Genomic DNA, 27,952 nt, shown 5'->3' with positions numbered 1-27,952 from the left:
GCCATTGCACTCCAGCCTGGGCAACAACAGCAAAACTCCATCTCAAAAAACAAACAAAAACAACCCCAAAAAACCTAATATGACTAATGTGAGCGAGGCTCTTGCTAGGAGCTGTACACAAGGGTAGACATGATTCCTGCCCTCCAAGAGTTTACAATCTAATTGTAGACACTTGAGAACTATCTTTTGCCTATTTCAAAAACACAGTCTTGGGGAGCAGGCAATAGTCACTACTATTTTCGTTCTGCGCACACACGTTTACTCGGCGGGTTATGTTCGCTCTTTGTCCAGCTTACTTACTTATGAGACTTTTTCACGTTGGTGCCATCAGGTCCCTTCCCACAATCATAGGCCTGGATGGTGAATGAATAGTCTTTCTGCAGCTCACAGTCCAGTTTCTCTTTGGAGCGAATGACTCCCTCACCAGTGGATTTATCCACTACCACTGCATCAAAGGGGACATTCTGCCCGTGAATTTTAAATCCACAAATCTCACCTAGGGAGTCAAAGCAGAACAGGTTAGAATTCCTGCCACATAGATCTTCTGCACCTTGCCCTCCTCCCCCCACTCTCCACCCCCAAAGAAAATAAATGACAATAATTCGGCAGCCAGGGGTTTGGAGGGTCCGTGGACAAAGCAGGGGCACTGTGCTTTAAACATGGGGAAGTTCTGGGGCTTTAGTAAGATGAAGCAGATTCTGGCTTTCCAAGCAACTTGTTTACTTTGCATCCATTCATGCAGGAATACAAAAGAGAGAGAGAAGAAAATATAGACAGGCATTCCACAGGAGCACTTAGATAGCTCGAGGGTAAAAGGAGTCTCATTAGCACACAGCCAGGCCTGAGAACACCAGCGCTGCCCCAGCTCCTGGGAGGGCTGGCAGCCAGTTTGATTTGGACCAGAGAGAAGCTAAAACGCAGTTATGTGTTGAGAGAGGAGGAAGCGTGAGATATAGGATCAGCACCGTAATTACAGAAATTCTGTCAAAAAAAAAAAGAAAAAATCAAAGGAAACAAGTCTTCCTGTGCAATGAGCCTGGCTAAAATTAGGGAATCAAAACAAACTACTCAATGAGAAAGGTAGAAATACCGACTCGTCAGGCATCCATTTCAACAGCTATTTTATCATCTACGATTCAGACACAGTTTCTATTATGGGAGGAACTGGCTAGACTTGCCTTTGTTTTGGACTTTATCCTATCAAACCTGAAAAAGACACCAGCCTGGGAACTTCTCTACATCTAAATTGGCTCACAAGCTTAATTAGGAGTTAAAAATCTATGTTTCCATTCTTGTCCATGGCAGAACAGTATAAATGTTTTGATGTCGATGTAAAACTCCACAAAATGTATTTCACATGAAAATAAGACTGCGCTCCTTCCACAATTCCAACTAATAGAAAATTGTTACAAAGCAAATCTCTGAAGTTCGATTAAACAAAAATGTACAGTGTTATCCATACAGTTCAAATGGATGTCTGATTTCCAGATATTTCTAACCAAGGGTCTGGTTACATACAATTTCCATCAATATACTTTAAAATAGAAACAAAGTAGGAGAATAAATAAGGATAAAAGAGCATGACAGTTTCTTCTGTTTAAGGGCTGATTCCCAATTTTATAAACAAAGTTAGTGGGTTAATATTCATAAGAGGGGAAGAAAGAACCCTTTATCACCTTCTTTGGTGACTGTCACCTCAAAACTCTCTAAAGGGAGAAAAGATAAGCCCATGTCAGTAATACAGGAAAGAATGAAGACGGAATATACTAAGGAAAAAAGTCAAAGGTGCACATATTACACATTTCCACACCAAGCTCAGCGACTGGCTTCTACAGTTGCTAGAGCAAAACCTAACCTTCAGGAACAAAACGTCACTTTGAATCCAACTTACCATGAACTACTGCGTAATTCTGAAGTTATTAATTTAGGGATGAAATACTCCTACATGAAGTGTCCTAACACCCTCAGGGGTCATTAGGATTTTTTTCTTTTTTTTTTTTTTTGAGATGGAGTCTCGCTCTGTCGCCCAGGCTGGAATGCAGTGGTGCTATCTCAGCTCACTGCAAGCTCCGCCTCCTGGGTTCGCCATTCTCCTGCCTCAGCCTCCCGAGTAGCTGGGACTACAGGTGCCCGCCACCACACCCGGCTAATTTTTTGTATTTTTAGTAGAGACAGGGTATCACCATGTTAGCCAGGATGGTCTCGATCTCCTGACCTTGTCATCTGCCCGCCTCAGCCTCCCAAAGTGCTGGGATTACAGGCGTGAGCCCCCGTGCCCGGCAGGATTTTTCTTTTAATGAACACTCTAGTGACAAACCATGAATAAGTACATCTATTTGTTATTTTGCAGTTTTCAGATGTTCATTTCCAACCTAAATTCTCTCAGCTAGATTCCGGTAACATTCAACTCATCAGTAGATTTAATGAAACAAAAATTTGGAGCAAAAGGTTGTGTTTTTTTTGTTTTTTGTTTTTTTTTTTTTGAGATGGAGTCTTGCTCAGTCGCCCAGGCTGGAGTGCAAGGGTGCAATCTCGGCTCACTGCAAGCTCCGCCTCCTGGGTTCACCCCATTCTCCTACCTCAGCCTCCCGAGTAGCCGGGACTACAGGCGCCGGCCACCACGCCCGGCTAATTTTTTTTGTATTTTTAGTAGAGACAGGGTTTCACCATGTTAGCCAGGATGGTCTCGATCTCCAGACCTCGTGATTCACCCGCCTCGGCCTCCCGAAGTGCTGGGATTACAGGCGTGAGCCACCGCGCCCGGCCAGAGCAAAAGGTTTTAACCCTTTGTTCTTGAACTGAAAAAAAAAAACAATATTTTTCTAATCCAAAGTACCCAACCAAGGCAACAAATATAAACCCCTCTGCTAATGGAACATCTGCTTAAATGTGAATAGAAACCAGATTCAAAACTAACTGTAGGGATGCTACAATGGTCACTGTTTTTATTACATGAAAGCTCTGTTCTACTAAGTCAATATACATCCTGCTTATAAACCCTTTACTATGGAGGAGTGGAAATGTGAAGAGGTCAGGAATTCCACTGCCCCTCAACACATTGGGCCTCACTGGCGGCACCTTCTCTCCCCCAAAGGTAACACGGCTTGAATTCCCTTGCTTTGATAATAGTTCTACCATTTATTTTCCCTGAACAGTGTTGTTTCATTTTGCTTGGTTTTAAGGTTTTAAAAATGGTATCACATGGCATGCGTTGTTTGTTTGTTTTTTGGGAGGGGGGACGGAGTTTCGCTCTTGTTGCCCAGGCTGGAGTGCAATGGTGTGATCTCGGCTCACTGCAGCCTCTGCCTCCCGGGTTCAAGCGATTGATTCTCCTGCCTCAGCCTCCTGAGTAGCTGGGATGACAGACATGCGCCACCACGCCCGGCTAATTTTGTATTTTTAGTAGAGATGGGGTTTCTCTGCGTTGGACAGGCTGGTCTTGAACTCCCGACATCAGGTGATCCGCCCGCCTCGGCCTCCCAAAGTGCTGGGATTACAGGCATGAGCCACTGCACCCGGCCCACGTGCAGTTTTTATGACTTGCTTTTTTTTTTTTTTTTTTTTTTTGAGACAGAGTCTCACTCTGCTGCCCAGGCTGGAGTACAGTGGTAGCATCTCAGCTCACTGCAACCTCAGATCCCCAGGTTCATGTGATTCTCATGCCTCAGCCTCCCAAGCAGCTGGGATTACAGGCGCCTGCCACCAAGTCTCGCTAATTTTTGTACTTTTAGTAGAAATGGGATTTCACCATATTGGCCAGGCTGGTCTTGAACTCCTGATCTCAAGTGATCCACCCACCTCGGCCTCCCAAAGTGCTGGGATTACAGGCGTGAGCCACCGCACCCGGCCATGACTTGCTTTTTCATGCAACTTTGTGTGTCTAAGATTTATTCATCCTTGCTGGTATAGGTAGCTATAGTTTATTCATTTTCACTACTACCTAACACTGAGAATCCACGGGTCAAAACATGTAAAGTGCTTAAAACACTGCCTGGCGGAAAGAGAACACTTAACAAATGTTTGCTATTATTACAATCATTTTCCATTGTGTGAAAATGCCATCAGTTGTTCCTGCTGTTTAAAAACAATGGTGTCATGATTATTTCTGTCCCTGCTTGCTGCTGCGCGTGTACAAGAGCCTCTGTACACCTGTGCTGCCTAACACGGTAGCCATTAGCCACGTGGGGCTGTTCAAATGCAAATGAAAATTCATGCTAAAAATCAAACAGTGTGAAAAATCCAGTTCCTCAGTTACACTGGCCGGTTCTCAAGGGCCCAGCAGCCACATGTGGCTGGTGCCTGCTGCAAGGAGACAGTGGACGCAGAGCGCTCCCCTTGGCACAGCAAGTCCCACTGAACACAGCTGCTTTGAATTAGGGGTCTGCAAAGTGCTGTTTCCAGAAAGTCCAACCTGTTCCTGATTTTGAAGAGCCCACACGCTAAAAACAATTTTTAACAGTACTTCATAACATGAGAAAATTACATGAATTTCAAATACAGTTTCTTTTTGTTTGTTTGTTTTGAGATGGAGTCCTTGCTCTGTTGCCCAGGCTGGAGTGCAGTGGCATGATGTCGGCTCACTGCAAGCTCCACCTCCCAGGTTCACGCCATTCTCCCACCTCAGCCTCCCGAGTGGCTGGGATTACAGGTGACCGCCACCACGCCGGCTAATTTTTTGTTTTTGTATTTTTAGTAGAGACGGGGTTTCACCGTGTTAGCCAGGATGGTCTTGATCTCCTGACCTCGTGATCCGCCTGCCTCAGCCTCCCGAAGTGCTAAGATTACAGGTGTGAGCCACCGCGCCTGGCCTCAAATACAGTTTCTATAAATATGTATCACTGGAACACAGACATGCTCATTTGTTTAATATATGGTCTTTGCTTTCACACTGCAAGGGCAGAGGTTGTTGCAGAGTTACATCATTGCAAAAGAGATCCGAGGGGCCCCAAAGCTTAAAATAGTCCCTATCTAGTTCTTCACAGAAAAGGTTTGCTGATCTCTGCTCTAGAGAGACACCCACGAGTAAAACTGCCCGGTACCAGACATGTCCAAATGTTTTCCAGGATGTGCTAACTCACAATATTACATGTTTTGATGCATATTAATACTGCATAATACATTTTAAAGTAATTTTGGTTGCCCAGCTTTAATTCAGATAAAACTTCTCAGTTTTTGACTTGAGTCTACTGTGGAATAGCGAGGTAGTTCCACATCATCTGAATTGACATTAATGACAATGATCGTGGTGTGCTTTCCTGACACAGGTCTCTCCATAGGTAAGTGCAGATTTCCTGCTTGTTGGTTGGTTGTTTTAGAGACAGGGTTTCCCTCTGTTGCCCAGGCTGGAATGCAATGATACAATCCTAGCTTTCAGAATACTCAATATCCTGAGTATTGACATTGGCTACTTTAATGAGTTCCACCAACGGGATATGGTGCCTCAAATCCACCAGTACTTATCCAATTGCCAGTCAGGCTGGGTCCTTTACCTACAAGGACTTAAAAAACCAACTCGCCCGGTTGGTAGTTCAAGGCGGCAGGTGCAGTGTGGGCTTTGCAAAACTCAGGCAGACCTGGGTCTTCCGCACCAGCCTTGCAACCAAGCCCATCACTGCAGAGCCTGCTGAGTCATCTGCAGGGTCAGCCAGTACGCCTACCTCAAGGGGCCATTTGTGCATTCAACCTAAAACTCTACTTTTAATAAGGAAGACAGACAGGACCGGAGCAAGGCAGGGGCTACCATAGTACCTCCGATGAGATACAATGAGGGCTGAACTAGGCACTGTCCCAAGGGGACATTTAAGGGATTTTTAGGGGAATGGATGGGACCTCCACCTCCTGAGTTCCAGCGATTCTCCCCCCTCAGCCTCCCGAGTAGCTCGGACCACAGGTGCATGCCACCCATTCCCGGCTTTTTTTTTTTTTTTTTTTTTTTTGGTAGAGGCGGGGTTTCACCATGTTGCCCAGGCTGGTCTTGAACTCCTGAGCTCAAGCGATCCACCTGCCTCAGCCTCCCTAAGAGCTGGGATTACAGGCATGAGCCACCACGCCCGCCCCAGTTCACAGTAGTCCAATGCATGCTACGGCACCATCACATATGAAGGTGCAGCTCCACCACTCACTATCCTAAACTCAGCCTCTCTCAAACTCAAACAACCTCATCCACTGCAGGGAAGGACCACTCAGAATTGCCTCTCACATCCCAGTTCCTTTCTGCCCTGCTCCCTCCCACTCAATTCAGCTGGCTCTGCTAGGCAAATCTACCTAAAACCCTGCTTTTATCAAGCTGAAAACACCCAACGAGGCTTCCCAGACAACCTCTCTAGTTAGGCTCTCCTAGGAATGGGCCAAATCCTTCCAGTCTCTTTCCCCAAACCTTCATTCCCCTAGGAGATCATCTAAAATGGTCAAAAGGAACTTTACTTAAGAAATTTGAGGGGCAGGTCTGGTAGCTCACGCCTGTAATCCCAGCACTTTGGGAGGCTGAGGTGGGTGGATCACCTGAGGTCAGGAGTTCGAGACCAGCCTGGCCAACACGGTGAAATCCTGTCTCTACCAAAAATACAAAAATTAGCTGGGAGTGGTGGCGTGTGCCTGTGGTTCCGGCTACTTGGGAGCCTAAGGTGGGAGAATCACCTGGGCCTGGGATGTTAAGCCTGTAGTGAGCCATGATCATGCCACTGCACTCCAGCCTCTGTACTCTGGGCGACGGAGTGAGACCATGACTAAAAATTTAAAAAAAAATTTTTTTAAGGAATTTTTAAAGCAAAACGTAAAAATATGAAAAATGGATGAACCCAACAAAGTTTAGATTTGACTTCTGGATATCCAAAGTCATGTGCAGGGTTCTCAGCTGACAGCACTTTGCCCTCACTTTCCTCATCTGTGCCTTTGACAAACCCCAGCTTTAGGCTGGCCCTGCTGTTCTTTCAAAGTCTTCTTCCTAATCTGAGATGGCCCCTCCTACACATGTCTCCCAGCTCTCAGGGGACCCTGCCCTTATATTGCAAGTGTTTCTTTTGCTCCTTACGTATAACAGCTAAGGTTCTCTGATTGTAAGCAACACAAATCCTTTCTAGGTAACTTAGCAAAAGGAAACTGATTGGAAAACTATCGGGAACTCATGGAACTGACTGTAGGCCAGAGAAAGGGACTTGGAAACAGGTGGAAGCCAAGGCGGCTGGAGACCAAGAAACAGGAACCGCAACAGTCCCACTGCAAAACAGCCTGGACAGACAGACCCGAACCGCAACTATTCTTAGCATCGCTGTCGCTCCACTCACCATACAAACTTCAGGGAAGGGAACCTGTTCAGCCTAGCTCACACTATCCACACACTTGGCTGGGGGAAGTGGGGTAACAGGTTGTAGATCCACTGATCTGTGCCCAATGGGAAACGGATCATGGGGCTGTAAGGAAGAGAAAATGGGCCGGATGTGGTGGCCCACACCTGTAATCCCAGCACTTTGGGAGGCCAAGGTGGGTGGATCACCTGAGGTCAGGAGTTCGAGACCAGCCTGGCCAACATGGTGAAACCCGTCTCTACTAAAAATACAAAAAATTGCTGGACATAGTGGCAGGCACCTGTAATTCCAGCTACTCAGGAGGCTGAGGCATGAGAATCGTTTGAACCTGGGAGGCGGAGGTTGCAGTGAGCCGAGATCGTGCCACTGCACTCCAGCCTGGGCGACAGAGTGAGACTCCATCTCAAAAAAAAAAAAAAAAGAGAAAATGGACACTTGCTAAGCAGCAACTATCCACTTCTCTCTGCTCCACTTGGCCTTGGTGCCCACACTCAATGGCTGGGTGTCCGGGCTGTCCCTGATGTTTGGTGACCTCTGGCTTCCTTGCTTACTGGTCCAGGCTAGTTTCTGGAACAAGCTCATATGTGTCTCTAATCAGTAGTTTTTTCAGGGTACCTTTTTTTTCTTTTTTTTTTTTTTGGAGACAGAGTCTCACTCTGTCACCCAGGCTGGAGTGCAGTGGCACAACCTCGGCTCACAGCATCCTCCACCTCCTGTGTTCAAGTGATTCTTGTGCCTCAGCCTCCCAAGTAGCTGGGACTACAGGCGTGCACCACCACGCCTGGCTAATTTTTGTATTTTTAGTTGAGACAGGGTTTCACCATGTTGGCCAGGCTGGTCTCAAACTCCTGACCTCAAGTGATCTCCTTGCCTTGGCCTCCCAAAGTGCTGGGATTACAGGTGTGAACCACTGCACCCAGCCTAGGGTACCTTAAATATATGTAACAATAACCACAGACTCCAAGAGTTACGCTCTCGCAAGTTCCTCACTGACTACAGCAGTGGCTCTCAAATTCTAGTGTGCCAAAAACGGTCTGTGAAGCTTCTTAAAAATGTGGTTTCCAAGCTCCATCCCCAGAAATTCTGACTTGGTGGTTCTAGGGGCAGAGCCCAGTGGTCTGTATTTGGAGCAAGCACTGCCAGATGACTCCAACATAGACAGTCTGCAGACCTGGGAAGGTGGCCCATCAGGGGTTTGCAAGCCTAGCTGGCTGGTGTGGACTTCTCAGGTGCCACTCCTGGAGGTACAGACTAGGCGGCTGAGCATAAAGCTCAGGAACCTGCACTCTATGCCAGGGCCCCAGGTGATCCAGACATAGCACTGGAAAACCCCATGCATCCATTCAGCCTAGCAATGGAAACCATGTGGACTCAAGCTGACTTCAACCCTGTGCTCCTCTACACCCCACACCACACAAGCTGACCTGGTCACCTACCCGGGGAGGCCCTGCCAGTTCCCACCTCTGCTCCCACCTTTCCCCTCCCTTCACTGCCTGTGCAAACTCCACCCACCCTTTACAGGGCTTGAGCCCTGTAAACCACTGTAGAACCACTTCTGGTCTGTCTCAGCCCATTCAGTGTCGCTACAAAGGAAGACCTGAGGCTGTGTAAGCTATAAAGAAAAAAGGTTTCTTTGGTTCACACTTCTGATGGCTGGGAAGTTCAAGGTTGGGCATCTGCATCTGCATCTGATGAGGGCCTCAGGCTACTTCCAATCACTGCGGAAGGCCAAGGCGAGTTGTGTGCAGAAATCACATGGTGAGAGAGAAAGAAAGAAAGAAAGAGAGAGAGAGAGACAGAGACAGAGCGAGAGAGAGACAGAGAGAGAGAGAAAGAGGTGGGTGGGGGGAGGAGGAGGAGCAACCACAGGCTCTTTTTAGCAATGAGCTCTTGTGGGAACTAAAAGAGTGAGAATTCACCCACTACCCCCCACCCCACCACCTCACCCCCATAGGCAGGGAAAACATTAATCTATTCATGAAGGATTCACCCCCTGTGACCCAAACACCTCCCATTAGGCCCCACCTCCAACACTGGGATCAAGTTTCAGTTAGGGGTACCATGGCTCATGCCTGTAATCCCAACACTTTGGGAGGCCAAGGCAGGTGGATCACTTGAGGTCAGGGGTTCAAGGCCAGCCTGGGTAACATGGTGAAACCATGTCTCTACTAAAAATACAAAAATTAGCCAGGTATGATGGCACAGGCCTGTAATCCCAGCTACTCGGAAGGCTGAGGTGGGAGAAACGCTTGAATATCTGAGGCAGAGGTTGCAGTGAGCTGAGATCCCGCCGCTGCATTCCAGCTTGGGCGATGAAGTGAGGCTCCATCTTTTTAAAAAAAAAAAAAAAAAAAAGTTTCCACATGAGGTTTGGAGGGGACAAACATCCAAACTGCAGCACTTGCCTCCTTAGCCCACACCATCGTTGCCTCTGTCACTCGGTGCTGAACTACAAGTTTCCTAGTATCCTTTGCCAATGTTGGTTTGGTCCTCTTACCTAGATTATCAGTGGCTTTGAGAAGAGGAACCAACTTTTACACTTTTTTTTAATCATCTCTAGAAAACCTAGCATAGCTACCTAGTATTTAATCATTACTGATCCCAAACTCTTCCTGGGTGGTGCCTACATCCAAAATGGGTTCATTCAAGTCAATCACGGTTAATAAGAAGCATCTGTCCTAACATTCAGCTACTTACTTAAAATTGTTACTCAATGGATTATTGCCTTCGATTAAGCTGAAGCATGTGAAATGTCATTTTTTTTTTTCAAATACCTTAATATTTCAACATTTAAAAAAATGGGGCCGGGCACACTGGCTCAGGCCTGTAATCTCAGCACTTTGGGAGGCAGGCAGATCACCTGAGGTTGGGAGTTCAAGAGCCACCTGACCAACATGGAGAAACCCCATCTCTACTAAAAATACAAAATTAGCCAGGCGTGGTGGCAGGTGCCTGCAATCCCAGCTACTCGGGAGGCTGATACACGAGAATCACTTGAACCTGGGAGGCGAAGGTTGCGATGAGCTGAGATCGCGTCATTGCACTATAGCCTGGGCGACAAGAGTGAGACTCCGTCTCAGGAAAAAAAAAAAAAAAAATTGGCCTGGTGTGGTGGCTCAAGCCTGTAATCCTAGCACTTTAGGAGGCTGAGGCAGGGGGACCTTGAGGTCAAGAGTTTGAGACCAGCCTGGCCAATATGGTGAAACCCTGTCTCTACTAAAAATACAAAAATTAGCCGAAATCACTTGAACCCAGGAGGCGGAGACGCCATCTCAAAAAAAGAAAAAAAAAATGGAGGCCAGGCGCCGTTGCTCCACCTGTAATCCCAGCACTCTGGGAGACTGAGGCAGGTGGATCACCTGAGGTCAGCAGTTTGCGGCCAGCCTGGCCAACATAGCGAAACCCTCCCTTTACTAAAAATACAAAAATTAGCCCGGCATGGTGGCGGGCGCCTGTAATCCCAGCTACTCAGGAGGCTGAGGCAGGAGAATCGCTTGAACCTGGGAGGTTGCAGTGAGCCGAGATCGCGCCACTGCACTCCAGCCTGGGCGACAGAGTGAGACTCTGTCTCAAAAAAAAAAAAAAGGCAATCTCATGCAGGTCAACCAATTCACTGCTGCAAACACAAGGTCAGCTCAGTTACATGTGCTAAAAAAGCAAAACTGGGCAGTGAAATGCAGCAGTTAACCCCACTGGCCACCCTCAGGGCATGTGAATCACATAACGAAGAATACAGACAAGAGTATCACAGGGCTCCTGGGTGGGCTCTAACTGACTATCAATGAAAACAAAGTTCCCATTCTCGCCCTGAAACTTCTTTTGGATTCTATTTGTATCACTATGGTTCAACCAATCTTGTAAAACATCCATACTTAATCTGGAAAAGCAGGAAAGAGATTGCTAGAACACCATCACCTTCTAGAAGGAGGAGCTCTGAAGAGGACGCAGGGAGAGGAGGCATGGCTTCTGACAAGAACAGAATGCAGCATCTTCAAGGCCCCAACCCTGTGGCCCACACGTGAGGCTCAAGCTTGTAACTCTCCACGAAATATATAAAACGTAAAAAAAAAAAAAAAACAGGCCAGGCGCGGTGGCTCACGCCCGTAATCCCAGCACTTTAGGAGGCCAAGGCGGAGGATCACTTGAGGCCAGGAGTTCGAGATCAGCCTGGCCAACATGGTGAAACCCCGTCTCTATTAAAAATACAAAAAATTAGCTGGCTCGTGGTGGTGCACGCCTGTGATCCCAGCTACTCGGGAGGCTGAGGCATGAGAATTGCTTGAACCCGGAAGGCAGAGGTTGCAGTGAGCCGGGATCGCGCCACTGCACTCCAGCCTGGGTGACACAGTGAGACCCTGTCTCAAAAATAAATAAATAAATAATAAAATGCAAAAATTGTTTTCTGACCCATGACTACTCAGGCTTTCAGCAGATTAAGGAGAAGGCGCAGAACGAGAAACTGAATCATTTAAATTTCCTAAAACACTTGACAAATACCAAGACTCTGTATCAGAATTTCACCCCAAGGAAACAATCTGGGCGAGACTGGATCTTCATTGTGAATGTCTGATTAGTGATGACTTACAAGGAGCTTCAATGCCTAAGCTCCCAGCATTGCACATGCATTCATTTCAGAGCTCTGACAAGTGAACTCCTGTGGCTACCCACACACACATACCTTGTAGCGGGATCACACTATGAACCGGAATGTTCACACAGTGAGCTGGACCCAGAGGTGGCTCTGTCATTTACGAGCTGTGTGATCCTGGGTAAACTCATCTCCTCCCTCTACAAATATCTATGGAGTGACTGTGTCCCAGGCACTGATGGAGGTTTTGGGGATAAAATGGAGAACAAAGTAGCTTCTCCTGCTGTCACGCAGCTGGCAGACACGCTGAGCCTGGTTCCTCACCTGGAGAACACGGACAGTGGGCATGTCTACTGCATAAGATTGGGGAAGAGAGGCCGGGCGCAGTGGCTCACGCCTGTAATCCCAGCACTTTGGGAGGCCGAGGCGGGCAGACTGCCTGAGCTCAGGAGTTTGTACCCAGCCTGGGGAACACGGTAACACCCCGTCTCTAATAAAAATTACAAAAAATTAGCCAGGCATGCTGGCATGCGCTTGTAGTCCCAGCTACTCGGGAGGCTGAGGCAGGAGAATTGCTTGAACCCAGGAGGCGGAGGTTGCAGTGAGCCGAGATCGCACCACTGCACTCCAGACTGGGCAACAGAACAAGACTCCACCTCAAAAAAAAAAAAAAACTGCTGAAAAGAATCGGAGAAAGTAACCCACACCGGGCCCTCAGAGCAACCTCTGCTAAACTGCAGGCACTCAATAAACGTTAGATGCCACCACCACCATCACCACCCTCCTCCTCAACATGGTGCAAAATTAAACTCAATGTCATCACCCAAATCAATCTAAGATGAAAATAAGGCTCCAGGTCTAGCCTCTGTCTTATCCAAAAAATACTTAAGTAAGTCTGTAAGAAAATGCAACACTATAACGACTTTTGTAGAAAGATGAAAAAATATTTCTCACAAAATGTTAAGTGAAAAAATATTTTTAAAAGATTCTATTAGTAGTAATAACAGCAGCGGCAAACACTGTAGATAGTAATTACTGTACCATGCACTGTTTAAAGCTCTTCACATGTATGAATAAAGAAGCTAACATTCCCCCAAACCAATGAGGTCTGTGACATTAATGAGGTCTGTGACATTGTATCCTTTTACAAATGATGAAACGGAGGCACAGAAAGGGTAAGTAATTTGCCTAAGGCCACACAGCCAATAAGTAGCAGAGCTACGATTCACTCACTGGTCCCTCGGCTCTAGGGTCTCTGTTCCTGACCTCCCTGCTCAGTCTCATAGGGTCCTGTTCTGTGCTGGGTGGCACCATGGGGGCGGGGTTGTCCTTGACGGCACCACGGGGGCGGGGTTCTGTGTTCAGCAGCACCATAGGGGCGGGGTTCTGTGTTGGGCAAAACCATGGGGGCAGGGTTCTGTGCTGGGTGGCACCATGTGGGGCGGAGTTCTATGTTGGGTGGCACCATGGGGGCGGGATTCTGTGTTGGGCGGCACCATGGGGGCGGGGTCCTGTGTTGGGCGGCACCATGGGGGCGGGGTTCTGTGCTGGGCGGCACCAAGGGGGCGGGGTTCTGTGCTGGGCGGCACCAAGGGGGCGGGGTTCTGTGCTGGGCGGCACCTTGGGGCGGGGTTCTGTGCTGGGCGGCACCTTGGGGCGGGGTTCTGTGCTGGGCGGCACCATGGGGGCGGGGTTCTGTGCTGGGTGGCACCATGGGGTTAGCGTTCTGTGTCGGGTGGCACCATGGGGGCAGGGCTCTGTGCTAGGTGGCACCATGGGGGCGGGGTTCTGTGCTGGGTGGCACCATGGGGGTGGGGTTCTGTGTTGGGTGGTATCATGGGGGCGGGGTTCTGTGTTGGGTGACACCATGGGGGCGGGGTTCTGTGTTGGGTGGCACCAAAGCAACAGAAGAGGGAGGGAAGGAGGAAGCAACACAGGGAGAAAGTAAAGGAGGGAGGGAAAGAGGGAGGGAGGGAGGCAGGGAGGCAGGGAGGAAAAGGGGGAAGGAGGGAAGAAGGGAAGGAAGGAGTGGGGGGAGAACAGAAGGAGGGAAGGAGGGAGGGAGGGAAGGAGGAAGAGAGGAAGGATAGGTGGGAGGGAGGGAGGGAAAAAGAGAGGGAGAGGGAGGGAGGGAGAGAGGAAGGAAAGGACAGAGGGAGGGAGAGAGGAAGGAAAGGACAGAGGGAAGGAGCGAAGGAGGGAAGGAGAGAGAGAGGAAGGAAATGAGAGGGAGGGAGGGAGGGAAGAAGGAAAGGAAGGAGGGAAGGAGAGGGGGAGGTAAGGAGGGATATGGCAGCAGGTCAGGTGCTCCCTTCCCTCCATGCAGCTGCCCACTCCTCCAGCAGAGGACCCCACACTTCAGTCAAGGGGATCAGTTGCACTCCTGTATGTATACTAAAGGACTGAAAACCTATGTCCACACAAAGACCTGTACAGGAATGTTCACAGCAGCATGACCCATAATAGCCAAAAAGTAGAAGCAACCCTAACGTCCATCAGTGGATGAACAGAGAAACAAAATGTGATCTACTCATAGAATGGAATAATATCCAGCAACAAAAAAGGAATGAGGGGCTGCTAGGCACCCAACACAGGTAAACTGCGAAATCACCATGCTGGAAGGGAGACGCCCATCACAAAAAGCCATACAGCACATTTACATGATTATCCAGAATAGAGAAATCTGTAGTGGTAGCCAGGGCTTGGGAGTGGAGGGGACTGAGGGATGAGTGCCACTTGGTGCAAGAGTTCCTTTTTGGGGTGATGAAAATGTTCTGGAGTTAGACAGTGGTTGGCAGGTGCATGGTTTTTGGAACATTCTAAAACTCAATGAGCTGTACACTTTAAAAGGGTGATTTTTTGGCCGGGCGTGGTGGCTCACGCCTGTAATCCCAGCACTTTGGGAAGCCAAGGCGGGCAGATCACGAGGTCAGGAGATCGAGACCACGGTGAAACCCCATCTCTACTAAAAATACAAAAATTTAGCCGGGCGCGGTGGCGGACGCCTGTAGTCCCAGCTACTCGGGAGGCTGAGGCAGGAGAATGGCGTGAACCCGGGAGGCAGAGCTTGCAGTGAGCCAAGATCGTGCCACTGCACTCCAGCCTGGGCGACAGAGCGAGACTCCGTCTCAGAAAAAAAAAAAAAAAAAAAAAAAAAAAAAAAGGGTGATTTTTGTGGCATATGAATTATCTCCAAAAAATAAAAAAGAAAGAAAAAAATATGAGTAACTGTGCTTCCCCCATGAATACATCCAAAAGGAAAATATTGACTTATCTATCCACTATGGCAAATACAACCAAGTTACCACTATAATTGGATTTAAATTGCTTTTCTATACAGTTAAAATACATACATATCACAACAATTTCTGTACATCAGTAAAAAAAACCTGAGAATCTCTAAAAAATAAACTTGTATAAGTATTATTTCATCTAGAATATCTTAAGTTTGAGAAATACACAATAAAATTAAATACAATAAGAAAAAAATATTTCATTGATAAGACTTTTTCCTTCAAAGTTAACACTCGACGTACATTTCATTTCCTACTTCCTTGTGAACTCGTGCAGTTAAAGATGTAGCTACATCATTGTAGCAGGCAGCCGTCCCGCCTGGGCTGGAACCCTGCCTCTGCACCCCCGACCAGCTACACGCCCAGAGCAATAGCTTAAATATTCTGTGCCTCTGCCTCCTGCCTTTAATGCAGAAAAACGTATTTATTATCTTATGGTTATTGGGGATTAAATACAAATTAATATTTGTACAGTACTTAGAGTAGTGCCTGGGACATTGCTATGCATGCTTTATAAGTGCATGCATTATTGGCTGGGCGTGGTGGCTCATGCCTATAATCCCAGCACTTCAGGAGGCCAAGGCGGGCAGATCACCTGAGGTCAGGAGTTCAAGACCAGCCTGGCCAACACGGTGAAACTCCGTCTCTAATAAAAATACAAAAATTAGCAAGCAGGGCATGGTGGCAGGCACCTGAAATCCCAGCTAATGGGAGGCTGAGGCAGGAGAATTGCTTGAATCTGGGAGGCGGAGGTTGCAGTGAGCCGAAATTGCACCACTGAACTCTAGCCTGGGCGACAAACTGAGACACCGTCTCAAAAATAAAACAAAATAAAATAAAATAAAATAAAATAGTGCATCAATTATTAACAACATAGTAGGATCGCACTGCACGAACAACAGGACCGCTGATACTTCACAAGGCAAAGGAGGACCTGAGGGAGCAAATACAGAAGCCTGGACTGCAGTCACTTCTTGAAATGCATAAAACGTCAGTAATGTATATAAAACTGCTCAAAAACATAAGCTAAATAATTCTGTTAAAATGATCTATCCACTAGCACTTTGCAAGGCCAAGGCAGGTGGATCACCTGCGGCCAGGAGTTCAAGACCAGCCTGAACAACATGGTGAAACCTCGTCTCTACTAAAAATACAAAAATTAGGACGGGCATGGTGGCTCAAGCCTGTAATCCCAGCACTTTGGGAGGCCGAGGCGGGTGGATCACAAGGTCAGGAGTTCGAGACCAGCCTGGCCAATATGGTGAAACCCCATCTCTACTAAAAATACAAAAATTAGCTGGGCGTGGTGGCGGGCGCCTGTAATCCCAGCTACTCTGGAGGCTGAGGCAGGAGAACTGCTTGAACCCGGGAGGCAGAGGTTGCAGTGAGCTGAGATTGCACCACTGCACTCCAGCCTGGGTGACAGAGCAAGACTGTTTCAGAAGAAAAAAAAAAATCTGGGGGAAAAAGCAAAAATAATCAGCCCGGCAACTGGACAAATGCTGTGTGTGTGTTCACGGCATGGGGTACTGCCTCCACTGTCTTTTTCATCAGAATTCTCTCTGAAAATTAATAGACACACAAAACAACTTGGGAGGCTCTATCTTTACAGCACAAGCTGGTTCATGGGTGACTGTGCTGAAAATGTGATGTGGCGCCTAAACAGAATGAAGTACAAATTTCTTTTTCAAATAGCTCTTCAGAAACAAACTCATGTTTATTTCCTTCAACTTACTTTAGTAAAATTAACATATGTTTCATACAAATTCATCCAATTTTTCTTATTTGTCCCTAGACAAATAGAACACTTTTTTTTTTGAGACAGAGTCTCACTCTGTTGCCCAGGCTGGAGTGCAGTGGCGCAATCTCAGCTCACTGCAGCTCCGCCTCCTGGGTTCACGCCATTCTCCTGCCTCAGCCTCCGGAGTATCTAGGACTACAGGCGCCCACCACCACGCCCAGCTAATTTTTTTTTTTTTTTTTTTTTTTTTTTTTTTTTTTTTTTTTTTTTTAGTAGAGACGGGGTTTCACCGTGTTAGCCAGGATGGTCTCGATCTCCTGACCTTGTGACCCGCCCGCCTTGGCCTCCCAGAGTGCTGGCACAGGCCTGAGCCACTGTGCCCGGCCAGAACACTCTTTAATATGAGAAGTTTTTGTTTGTTTTGTTTTTTGAGATGGGGTCTTGCTCTGTTGCCCAGGCTGGAGTGCAGTGGCGCAATCAAGGCTCAATGCAGCCTCCACCTCCTGGACTCAAGCAATCCTCCTGCCTCAGCTCCCGACAGTGCTGAGACTACAGGCGTGTGACTACGCCCAGCCATGCAGGAGAAGATTTGATCTGGAAAAATATGTGAAAACAACTCTTAAAAATTAACTTTACAATGTCAATTCCAACTCTGAGGCAGAAAAAAGGTGACGCAGCTCATTCTCTACCAGTTAAGGACCCAACGTGAAGCCAGAACAGCTCTGACTTGGAAAATGCTATTAAATGTTAGCAATATAGATGGTTATTATAGTATGAAAATCTCCAAAGCAATGCTACAGGTTTGTCTCTATAAAGACAGAGGCTACAATCTTATGAAGTAACTCAAGTTAAAAATTCACTGAAGGTAAAATCTATGCCAAAAGCATTCCTCTATAAAGACTGCTCAACTTCTTCAAGTAAGTCTTCTCAGGTCATTGAAATCTAGGTAATGCAAGGAACCCCTGGCGCTGTGATTCTCTGGCTCCATGCCACTTGAGGACCAGCAGCACCAGCAGCACCTAGGAGCAGGTGAGAAAGGCAGAATCTCAGGTCCTCCCAGACCCGCTGTCTCTACATTCCTCAGGTACTCCATGTGCACACTAGAGCCAGGGATGCACTGGTCTAGGTGTTATCTGGCTACATTAAGATAAAGAAAAAAATTATGCAATTAAATTAAACAGTTTGTTTTTCAACTATAAGAACAGGTCTTTTTGTCAGCTACCCCAACTATTAAAAGGAAAAAAAGAAAAAACATGGTACAAAGGAGCTACAAATAACCCTCAGCTATCGAGACATTTTCAGAAACGCTCAGCATTATCCAAATGGGATGTGCGGAATGCTTCCTGACCAGGCCTGATTCATCAAGAGTCAATGAAAGCCCCATTCCTACCTGCAAATCGCAAAGGCGCATCTTTGTCCAGCGCGATCAGCGGGGGGTCGAGGAGCACCGTGTTGTCATTCTCTGTGACTATGCCGTGGTAGGTGGGCTCCAGCCAGGGCTTGTGCTTGTTAACTGCGTTTAAAACAAAAGAAAAAAATAGACAAGGTTAGAAATATTATTTTCAACTCCACTACTTTTGAAGACACACACCTGCTACTAAAATAATAAAACTCTCATTAGGCTTGAAGACAGTGCTCACAGCTCTGTCGCAAAATTTGGTATCAAGACCCAAATGAGATGAAATTCTAAATTCCAGAATAAGTAATGTAGAAATTATCCGAATCCATGAAGCAACCAGAAATAAGAAATAAATTGCTCTAGAAATCAAGAAAAAAAAAGACTGATGGCTACAGGAAAACTATCTCTGTTTTCGGCTTATCACTGAAAAATTACAAAGAAAGTTATTTTCATTTCGTTATGATTTTTTGAGACAGAGTCTTGCTCTGTCACCCAGGCTGGAGCACAGTGGTGTAATCATGGCTCACTGCAGCCTCAGCCTCCCAGGTTCAGGTGATCCTCCCACCTCAGCCTCCCAGGTAGCTGGGACTATGCGTGTGCACCACCATACTTGACTATTTTTTTTTTTTTTTTTTAACTCTTTGTACAGACAGGTTGCCCAGGCTGGTCTTGAACTCCCGGGCTCAAGTGATCCGCCTGCCTTGGCCTCCCAAAGTGTTGGGATTACAGGCGTGAGCCACGGCACCTGGCCCCAGTATTATTATTTTTTTTCTTTTTTCTCTGTTGCCAAGGCTGGAATGTAGTGGTAGGATCTCAGCTCACTCACTAAGCCACCGCACACAGCTGCCCAATATTAATTTTAAATTTGTATTGCAAACAATAATGTAAAGCAAAGATACAAAACACAATAAAGTATTAAAATAAAACTAAATGCAGAATTTCATAAAAACCCACCACTTGACTGAAAACAAGAGTGTTTAAGAACAATCCATCTAAGCATGGTGGCTCACGCCTATAATCCCAGCACTTTGGGAGGCTGACAAGGGCGGATCACCTGAGGTCAGGAGTTTGTGACCAGCCTGGCCAATATGTTGAAACCCTGTCTTTACTAAAAATACAAAAATTAGCCAGGTATGGTGGCGCACACCTGTAATCCCAGCTACTCGGGAGGCTGACGCAGGAGAATCACCTGAACCTGGGAGGTGGAGGTTGCAGTGAGCCAAGATCACGCTACTGCACTCCAGACTGGGCGACAGAGTGAGACTCTGCCTCAAAAGAAAAAAAAAAAAGAATAATCCACTTTGGAGTTAGGCTTGGAGTCCAATTCCAGTCTCCCTCTATTATGAGCTGTGTGACCTTAAGTACATTAACTTATTACCGGAAAAGGGTCCCAATCCAGCCCCCAAGACAGTGTTATTGGACTTCATGCAATAAGAATTCGGGGCAAGTCCACAGAGTAAAGTGAAAGCAACTTTATTAAGAAAGTGAAGGAAGAAAGAATGGCTACTCCACGGGCAGAGCAGACCTGAGGGCTGCTGGTCAGCATTTTTATGGTTATTTCTTGATTACATGCTAAATGAAGGGTAAATTATTCATGAGTTTTCCCAGAAAGATATGGGAAATTCCTGGAAACTGAGGGCTCCTTCCCCTTTTAGACCACATACAGTAACTTCCTGACGTTGCCATGGCATTTGTAAACTGTCATGGTGCTGGTGGGTCTCTTAGCATGCTAATGTATTATAATTAGTGTATAATGAGCAGTGAGGATGACCAGAAGTCACTTTCGTCCCCATCTTGGTTTTGGTGGGTTTCGGCCGGCTTCTTTATGGCAACCTGTTTTATAAGCAAGGTCTTTGTGACCTGTGTCTTGTACTGACCTCCTACCTCATCCTGTGACTAGAATGCCTTCACCTCCTAGGAATGCAGCCCAATAGATCGCAACCTTATTTCACCCAGACCCTATTCAAGATGGAGTCGCTCTGGTTCAAATGCCTCTGACAAACTGATCTCAAGTTCCCCGTTCGTAAACCAGAGATACCCCCACCCTCCTCACGGTGACGGCCTGGATCACTGGAGAAGTGCTATCTTGTCCCTTCTTGATTGGGACTCTACCAGAACTGCTACTTTTGCTTTTCTGGCCGCTGCTGACCTCACTTCCTTGAGAAGATGATCATTTAGCCCCTGTCTACTTTGCTCTGCCTGGGGCTCGGCTCCTGAGTGTCAATGTCAGACGTCCTCCTGGTGGCCATGAATCCCTCCCTAAGCCCGCAGTATCTCCACACGCACACTGGGGGTGCTGTTCCATAGCTTAAATCTTTCCATTTTCCTTTTATGTTCACCTTAAGAGGGTTAAGAGCTTCCATTATAACCTCAGAGTATGAATGAACCAGGGGACTCCTCGATTAAGCTGATCTGAAAAGATGGAAAGAAATGGCTTGAAAACTTTGTTTCCAAGTAGACGGGGCCTACTTATTGAATGAACCACTCAGGTTCTGTTAAGTGTGAGTCGATCCAGAAGGATCTTCGTGCAACATTCCAAGATGTGATGCTACCTCTGCTGTACCTGCACTTTCCCCAGAGTGGCACCCGGGGAGGGGGGCTCGCGCTCACGTGTAAGGCTCAGAGTAGGCGTGTGAAGGCTTGCATCTGGAAGGAAAACAGACGAGAACAAAGCTGCCTCCTCTTTTTTTTTTTTTTGAGATGGAGCCTTCCTTGCTCTGTCTCCCAGGCTGGAGTGCAATGGCGCGATCTTGGCTCACCGCAACCTTCGCCTCTCGGGTTCAAGCAATTCTCCTGCCTCAGCCTCCCAAGTAGCTGGGATTACAGGCGCTCATCACCACGCTCAATTTCTGTATTTTTAGTAGAGATGGAATTTCACCAGGTTGGCCAGGCTGGTCTACCAACTCCTGACCTCGTGTTCCGCCCACCTCGCCTCCCAAAGTGCTGGGATTACAGGTGTGAGCCACCGCGCCAAGCTGCTGCCTCCTCTCTAATTAATGAAATATTTACCAGACATTTGTACACACCACATCCAGGCCAATAGCAAATCCTTCTGGCTTCACTTCCTAAATAAATCCAGACCCCGGGGAGTTGTTGTTTAATGGGTTTAAAATTTCGGTTTTGTGAGATGAAAGGAGTTCGGAGGCTGGTTGCACAATAGTGCGAATGTACTTGATGCTACTCAACTGAACCCTTCAAAATGGTAGAGACGGGAAAATTTTGCTGTAGTTTACATTAAAAAAAAAAATCCACATACACACAAACTCAGACACAGCCATTTCTTATCCTCCTTCCTGCTCACCTGAAAGGTCACAAAAGCCAAGTAACCAGCCTCCCTGTCCTTATCCCGGCACTTACTCGGCAGCCAGAGGGAAGCTTCTACAACAATGGTTCTTCAACTTTGGGGTCTCAGAACCCCTGTACACCAGAAAGTTACTGAGGGACCCAAATAGCTTCTGTTTAAATGGATTGGTCAGGCAGTTATTATCCATCCATCCACCCACCTATCTATATCTATCTATCTATCTATCTATCTATCATCTATCAGCATTTACTACACTGAAAATTAAAACCAGCCCGGGGGGAAGCGTCTCATGCCTGTAATCCCAGCGCGCTGGGAGGTTGGCCACACAGATCACTTGAGGTCAGGAGTTTGAGACCACCCTGGCCAACATGGTGAAACCCTCCTGTCTTCACTAAAAATATAAAAATTAGCCAGGTGTGGTGACACACACCTGTAGACCCAGCTTCTCGGGAGGCTGAGGCAGGAGAATTGCTTGAACCCAGGAGGTGGAGGTTGCAGTGAGCCAAGATCGTACCACTGCACTCCAGCCTGGGCGAAAGAGCGAGACTCTGTCTCAAAAAAAAAAAAAAAAAAAAAAAAAAAAAAAAAGCCTGGGAGCGGTGGCTCACACCTGTAATCCCAGCACTTTGGGAGGCCAAGGCAGGCGGATCACTTGAAGTCAGGAGTTCAAGGCCAGCCTGACCAATATGGTGAAACCCTCCTGTCTTTACTATAAATACAAAAATTAGCTGGGCGTGGTGGCACACGCCTGTAGTCCCAGCTACTCAGGAGGCTGAGGCAGGAGAATCACTTGAACCCAGGAGGTAAAGGTTGCAGTGAGCCGAGATCTCGCCACTGCACTCCAGCCTGGACAACAGAGTGAGACTACGTCTCAAAAAACAACAACAACAAAAAACATAATTTTAATACTTATTAACTCATTTAAAAACCAAACACATTATATAATACATTCACATAAACAATATTTTTATGAAAATTAACTTTTTGAAAACAAAACTTACTAAGAAGAGTGGCAACAGTTTTCTGTTTTTGCAAATCTTTGTTGTCTGCTTTCGCAGAAGACACCTGGGTTCTCATCTCTACCCTCGCTCCCCCTGCACTCAGCGTGCTGCCTTGCTCCCCTTCACATAGTCTCTAGAAAATGCCACAGTGCAGCCTAAGAGGATGAGAAAATGGCAAATAATGTCTTACTATTGTTACAGTTCTGCCCTCTCGCATCCTGCCAGGGTTTCAGGGACTCATTATCTCACTCGGGCTCTGTTGAAAAGGTCCTTCCTGCTGCTCTCACCAACCTCGCTCTGTCCCTCTGTTCCAACACCCGGAGAGAAGACGGCAGGGGAGGGCACTGGAGCCCGGTGCCCAATGGCCTGGGTGGGTCCCGCCTGGGCTCCAAAGGGCCTGTGACCTCAGGGCCTTCGCTTCCTCATCTATAAAACGGGGACAATAATAGTCCCCATCTCATAGGTCGTTGTGTGATTAAACATGCAATCACAGGTCATTACATGTAAAGTGCTCAGAAGAGTGTCTGGCACTCAGTAAGTATCAAAAGGTGGTGGTGTTATTTCTCCTCCCCAACATATCTCAAACACACACACACACACACACACACACACACACACACACACACATATCTCAAACACACACACACACACACACACACACACACACACACACACACACACACACACACACACACACACACACACACACACACACACACACACACACACACACACACACACACACACACTGTGAGAAAGTGGCCTTTTCATTCTCTAATTCCCAGTATCTGGAATTATGCTTAGCACACACGCAGGAACTATTTGGGAAATGAGTGAGTATATAAAAAATCTCGAATGTACAAATCAGATCAGTTGCCCTGATTTATGAATTCTCTCATGGAGAAGATAGCTTTGGAGCTGGGAATTCAAAAGACACTGAGAAGGTTTTTTTTATTTTTGTTTGTTTCTCCAGGTGGATGTTCTGAGAAAGAGAGCTAAAAATCTTGAGGCAACGCATGAAACCAACAGGTGAAAAGACATCAGTCTGGAAAAGGTTAAGCTACGGAAGGTTAGGTTACAGAGGGACTTAATATGAAATCAAACCCAGACCATAAAGACCAAAAATAAAAGTGTCTTTGAAATCCATCTTTTCTCCCCATCCACAGGCTGCTCTGAAACAAGAGATTGGCTAAGAAGAGAATAAGGGGCCAGATGCGGTGGCTCACGCCTGTAATCCTAACACTTTGGGAGGCCAAGGTGGGTGGATCACCTGAGGTGAGGAGTTTGAGACCAGCCTGGCCAACATGGTAAAACCCCATCTGTACTAAAAAAAAAACACAAAAATTAGCCGGGCATGGTGGCAGGTGTCTGTAATTCCAGCTACTCAGGAGGCTGAGACAGGAGGATCGCTTGAACCCAGGAGGTGGAGGTTGTAGTGTGCTGAGACCACGCCATTGCATGCCAGCCTGGCAGAGAAGCGAGAGACTTCGTCTCAAAGAAAAAAAAAAAGAAGAAGAAGGCTGGCTATGGCATGGCACCCTTCTCCTAAAACCCTCCCTGGAGCAGCATGGGGTCTGCCAGCAGGAGCTATGTGTGAGGCTGTCTGTGGGAGCTTTACACACAGACTGCACCAGCATTAGGTCTGAAAGGGCTCCCTGAGAGAATAACTTCACTTTGCAATCAGGTTGAACATTTTATCTAACCACTGAAACTCAACATCCTCTCCAGATTATCTTTTTAAAAAAATTTTTAGGACGGGTGCAGTGGGTCACGCCTGTAATCCCAGCACCTTGGGAGGCCAAGGCGGGCCAATCACCTAAGGTGAGGAGCTCAAGACCAGCCTGGCCAACATGGTGAAACTCCGTCTCTACCAAAAATACAAAAATTAGCCGGGCATGATGGCAGGTGCCTGTAATCCCAGCTACTCAGGAGGCTGAGGCAGGAGAATCGCTTGAACCCGGGAGGTGGAGGTTGCAGTGAGCCAAGATCGCACCACTCCAACATGGAGAAACCATGGAGTTTGACCCCAGCCTGGGCAACAAGAGCGAAACTCCGTCTCAAAAAACAAAAAAAATTTTTTTTTTTAGTTGAGATGAAGTCTCGCTATGTTGCCCAGGCTGGGGTCAAACTCCTGAGCTCAAGCAGTTCTCCCAACATGGCCCCCCGAAGTGCTGGGATTACAAGTGTGAGCCACCACATCCAGCTCAGGTATCTTTGAAAATAAACCATGCTATGATGTAGGCTGGAAGAAGCTTGGAGTTACAGATGTAAGATAGGCCATTTTAAAGAAAGGACTCCAAAAACTCCATTGTTTGTTACCAATCTTTCACTTTCTTTTCTTTTCTTTTTTTTTTTTTTTTTTGAGATGGAGTCTCACTCTGTGGTCCAGGCTGAAGTGCAATGAATGGTGCAATCTGGGCTCACTGCAACCTCTGCCTCTCAGGTTCAAGTGATTCTCCTGCCTCAGCCTCCTGAGTAGCTGGAATTACAGACATGCATCACCACACTCGGCTAATTTTTTTGTATTTTAAGTAGAGACGGGGTTTCACCAGTTGGCCAGGCTGGTCTCGAACTCCAGACCTCAGGTGATCTGCTGGCATTGGCCTCCCAAAGTGCCGGGATTACAGGCATGAGCCACGGCATCCGGCCTCCAATCTTTCATTTTAAAGCAAAAATTGCTAGTTCAATTTGCCACTAATCAAATTAATATTTGATTCCAATTTGGCTTCATACTTTAAGGTTTTATTAATAAAATTACAAGCATTATAAATACTAAAACTAAATATTCTTCTAATATTTGAGGCCATAAAACTCCTGAGACTTAAACGAAATGAATTTATGTCTTTATTTAACCCAATGGGGATGTAAAAATACCAGGCAGAGCACATTACAGAAAACCCATGATAAGTAGTAACGTAAAATGTGTGTTTCTGCTACCCGAATGGAAACGCCTGCAGCTGAAATGGCTAAGGGTTCGGTGGAAAAACAACTGTGTAACTATGTTCCCAGTATTCCAATTTTATAATTCAAATTTTCTAAATCGCTCTTAAGCTGGCAGTAGAATGAGATCTGGCCAGTTCCAAAGACTGAACTTTTAAATATTTAATGAGTGATATTTTTAATATTTCATCACATTCAATTTGCATTATAAAACATTTATAGAAACAAGTGACCGATGTTTCTGTTATCATCACAAAAAAATGGCAAGGACAAGAGACTACTGGCCGCAAGTCTAGGAACATGTCACCTATGTCGAAAGTCTATACCAGATTCATTTCATCACATCCTAGGAGGTTTTAAAAAACAAACTAAACTGCTTCTCCTGCCTCCCTTGGCCTCAGCCATGGCGAGTAGCCGTGGCAGCGAATCTGAATATGGCGCGGGAGACCACGGACAGGATGCTGAATACACTGTGTGTTGTGCACCTGCATTTTCACTTTGATCCATCACATGAGGTATAGAATCTTCCACTGTGGTGTCATGTCGGTGCTTAAAAAGTTTCGGATTTTGGAGCATTTCACATTTCAGGTTTTGGGATTAGGAGTATCCAACCAGTACTAATCACACATTCTGCTTGAGATTTAAAGAATTTACAATGCTGGCTTAGATATGGAAACTCCTATTTGTGTACGGCTTTGTGAACAAGAAATTAACCCAGAAGCTTTATCATCAGTTATTAAGGAGCTTCGCAAGGCTACTGAAGCACTAAAGGCTGCTGAAAATATGACAAGCTGACTTTCTGGGGAAATTCTGACGAGATATGTCAAGCTCTGCAAGAGGATTTAAAGATTGCACTGTAGTCGAGAATGTACAATGATACTGAATGCAGCAGTGTAGAAAAATTTTCCTTTTTAAAAGAATTATAAAACCATAGCATTATAAATCAGTGGAAAGTGGCTTACAGACAGAACTATCAGATGGTTTACATCACATCTTATTCTTTTTTTTTTTTTTTTTTTTGAGACGGAGTTTCACTCTTGTTGCCCAGGCTGGAGTGCAATGGCGTGATCTCGGCTCACCGCAATCTCCGCCTCCCAGGTTCAAGCGATTCTCCTGCCTCAGCCTCCCAAGTAGCTGGGATTACAGGTGTGCACCACCACACCCGGATAATTTTGTATTTTTAGTAAAGATGGGGTTTCTACATGTTGGTCAGGCTGGTCTTGAACTCCCGACCTCAGGTGATCCGCCCACCTCGGCCTCCCAAAGTGCTGGGATTACAGGCATGAGTCACCGTGCCCAGCTTATTCACTTTTTTTTAACAGCTCTAATGCTTCCACATCGCCATGTTCATATTTATGTATTCTTTATTTATAGCTTTGATAGCTTTAATTTTCTAAGCAGTCTATCAGATGTGCACATCTGCTGTGCCTGAAGTATAGTGGAACCCATAAGTAGTAATGTGTAGTAGTTGTGACTTGTTGACATTTCCACTATAAATTTTAATTTTGAATTGTTTATACATTATAACTGCGGATTTATATTGTATTGGGCTGAAAGCTGACAGAATTTCAGCCACTATTTGTGAATTTTGATTTAGATTCATTATGTATGTCAGAATCTTGTTTTTTAAAATAAGAGCACGGAAAACATTTCTACAATCTGATCTTTAAGAAAGCATATTTAGTTTTTTGAACAGTTTGTTGGGCAGCTAATAGTGTGAACCAGGTCATTTTTGTATTGAGTAAAAATTTAAACTTCCAGAAACTTAGATTTTAAAAGTAATGACAATGCTTAGGTTAGTATTATTTGCAATTTGAATCATTTACATCTAATGAGAATGTTTTCTTAAAGTTTTATACCCTATAAATGGAGGCCTAAAAAAATGTGTAAAATGAAACATAGCAAACATGCCAAATTCCTGTTTACTTTTACTACATAAAAGTAACTTGAGTCCTTGCCTAATAAATCTTGAATGGTTATTTAATAAGTTATTAGGTAAGTGATGTGTTTCAAAAAAAACTAAACTTTGAATGTATTAATTTAAAACAATGCAAAAGCAAAGCTGGCAATCAAACCTTCTGTAAGTGCAGGCTGTAGCTGGGCACACACCTATCATTTCAGGATATGACTCATTTTTTAGGGTTATGGTAGATTTTAGTCATTAGAAATTATTTGATTTTTAAGTCAAGATGAAAAAAATACAATAATCAACTTTAGGATTAACACGAATATAAGCTATAGTGCCCCAGCACATCCCAACTCTGTGGGCTAAAGAGAGGCTAGACCCAGGCCGGGCACGGTGGCTCACACCTGTAATCCTAGCACTTTGGGAGGGCCAAGGCAAGCAGATCACCTGAGGTCAGGAGTTCAAGACCAACCTGG

The 27,952-nt window shown here is 46.1% G+C and overlaps 1 protein-coding gene across 4 annotated transcripts in view; it reads right to left on the bottom strand.

Moving 5' to 3' along the window:
• The window catches only part of CLSTN1 (calsyntenin 1), a 97,225-nt gene that overhangs the window by 25,660 nt on the left and 43,613 nt on the right, over positions 1 to 27,952 (bottom strand). For 2 of the 4 annotated variants that reach the window (XM_054556702.2, XM_002811527.6), the window contains exons 2-4: positions 18,317 to 18,439; positions 1,677 to 1,706; positions 301 to 496 (exon numbers count right to left, since the gene is read on the bottom strand). In XM_054556702.2, coding sequence (XP_054412677.1) covers positions 301 to 496; positions 1,677 to 1,706; positions 18,317 to 18,439 — 349 coding nt within the window. The remainder of the gene's footprint in view (positions 1 to 300; positions 497 to 1,676; positions 1,707 to 18,316; positions 18,440 to 27,952) is intronic. The other 2 variants (XM_024253332.3, XM_063715221.1) reach the window with 1 other exon arrangement.

The sequence above is a fragment of the Pongo abelii genome, chromosome 1 (assembly GCF_028885655.2).
Source record: "Pongo abelii isolate AG06213 chromosome 1, NHGRI_mPonAbe1-v2.0_pri, whole genome shotgun sequence".
Classification (NCBI taxonomy): domain Eukaryota; kingdom Metazoa; phylum Chordata; class Mammalia; order Primates; family Hominidae; genus Pongo; species Pongo abelii.
This window is presented reverse-complemented; position numbering and strand designations above follow the sequence as displayed.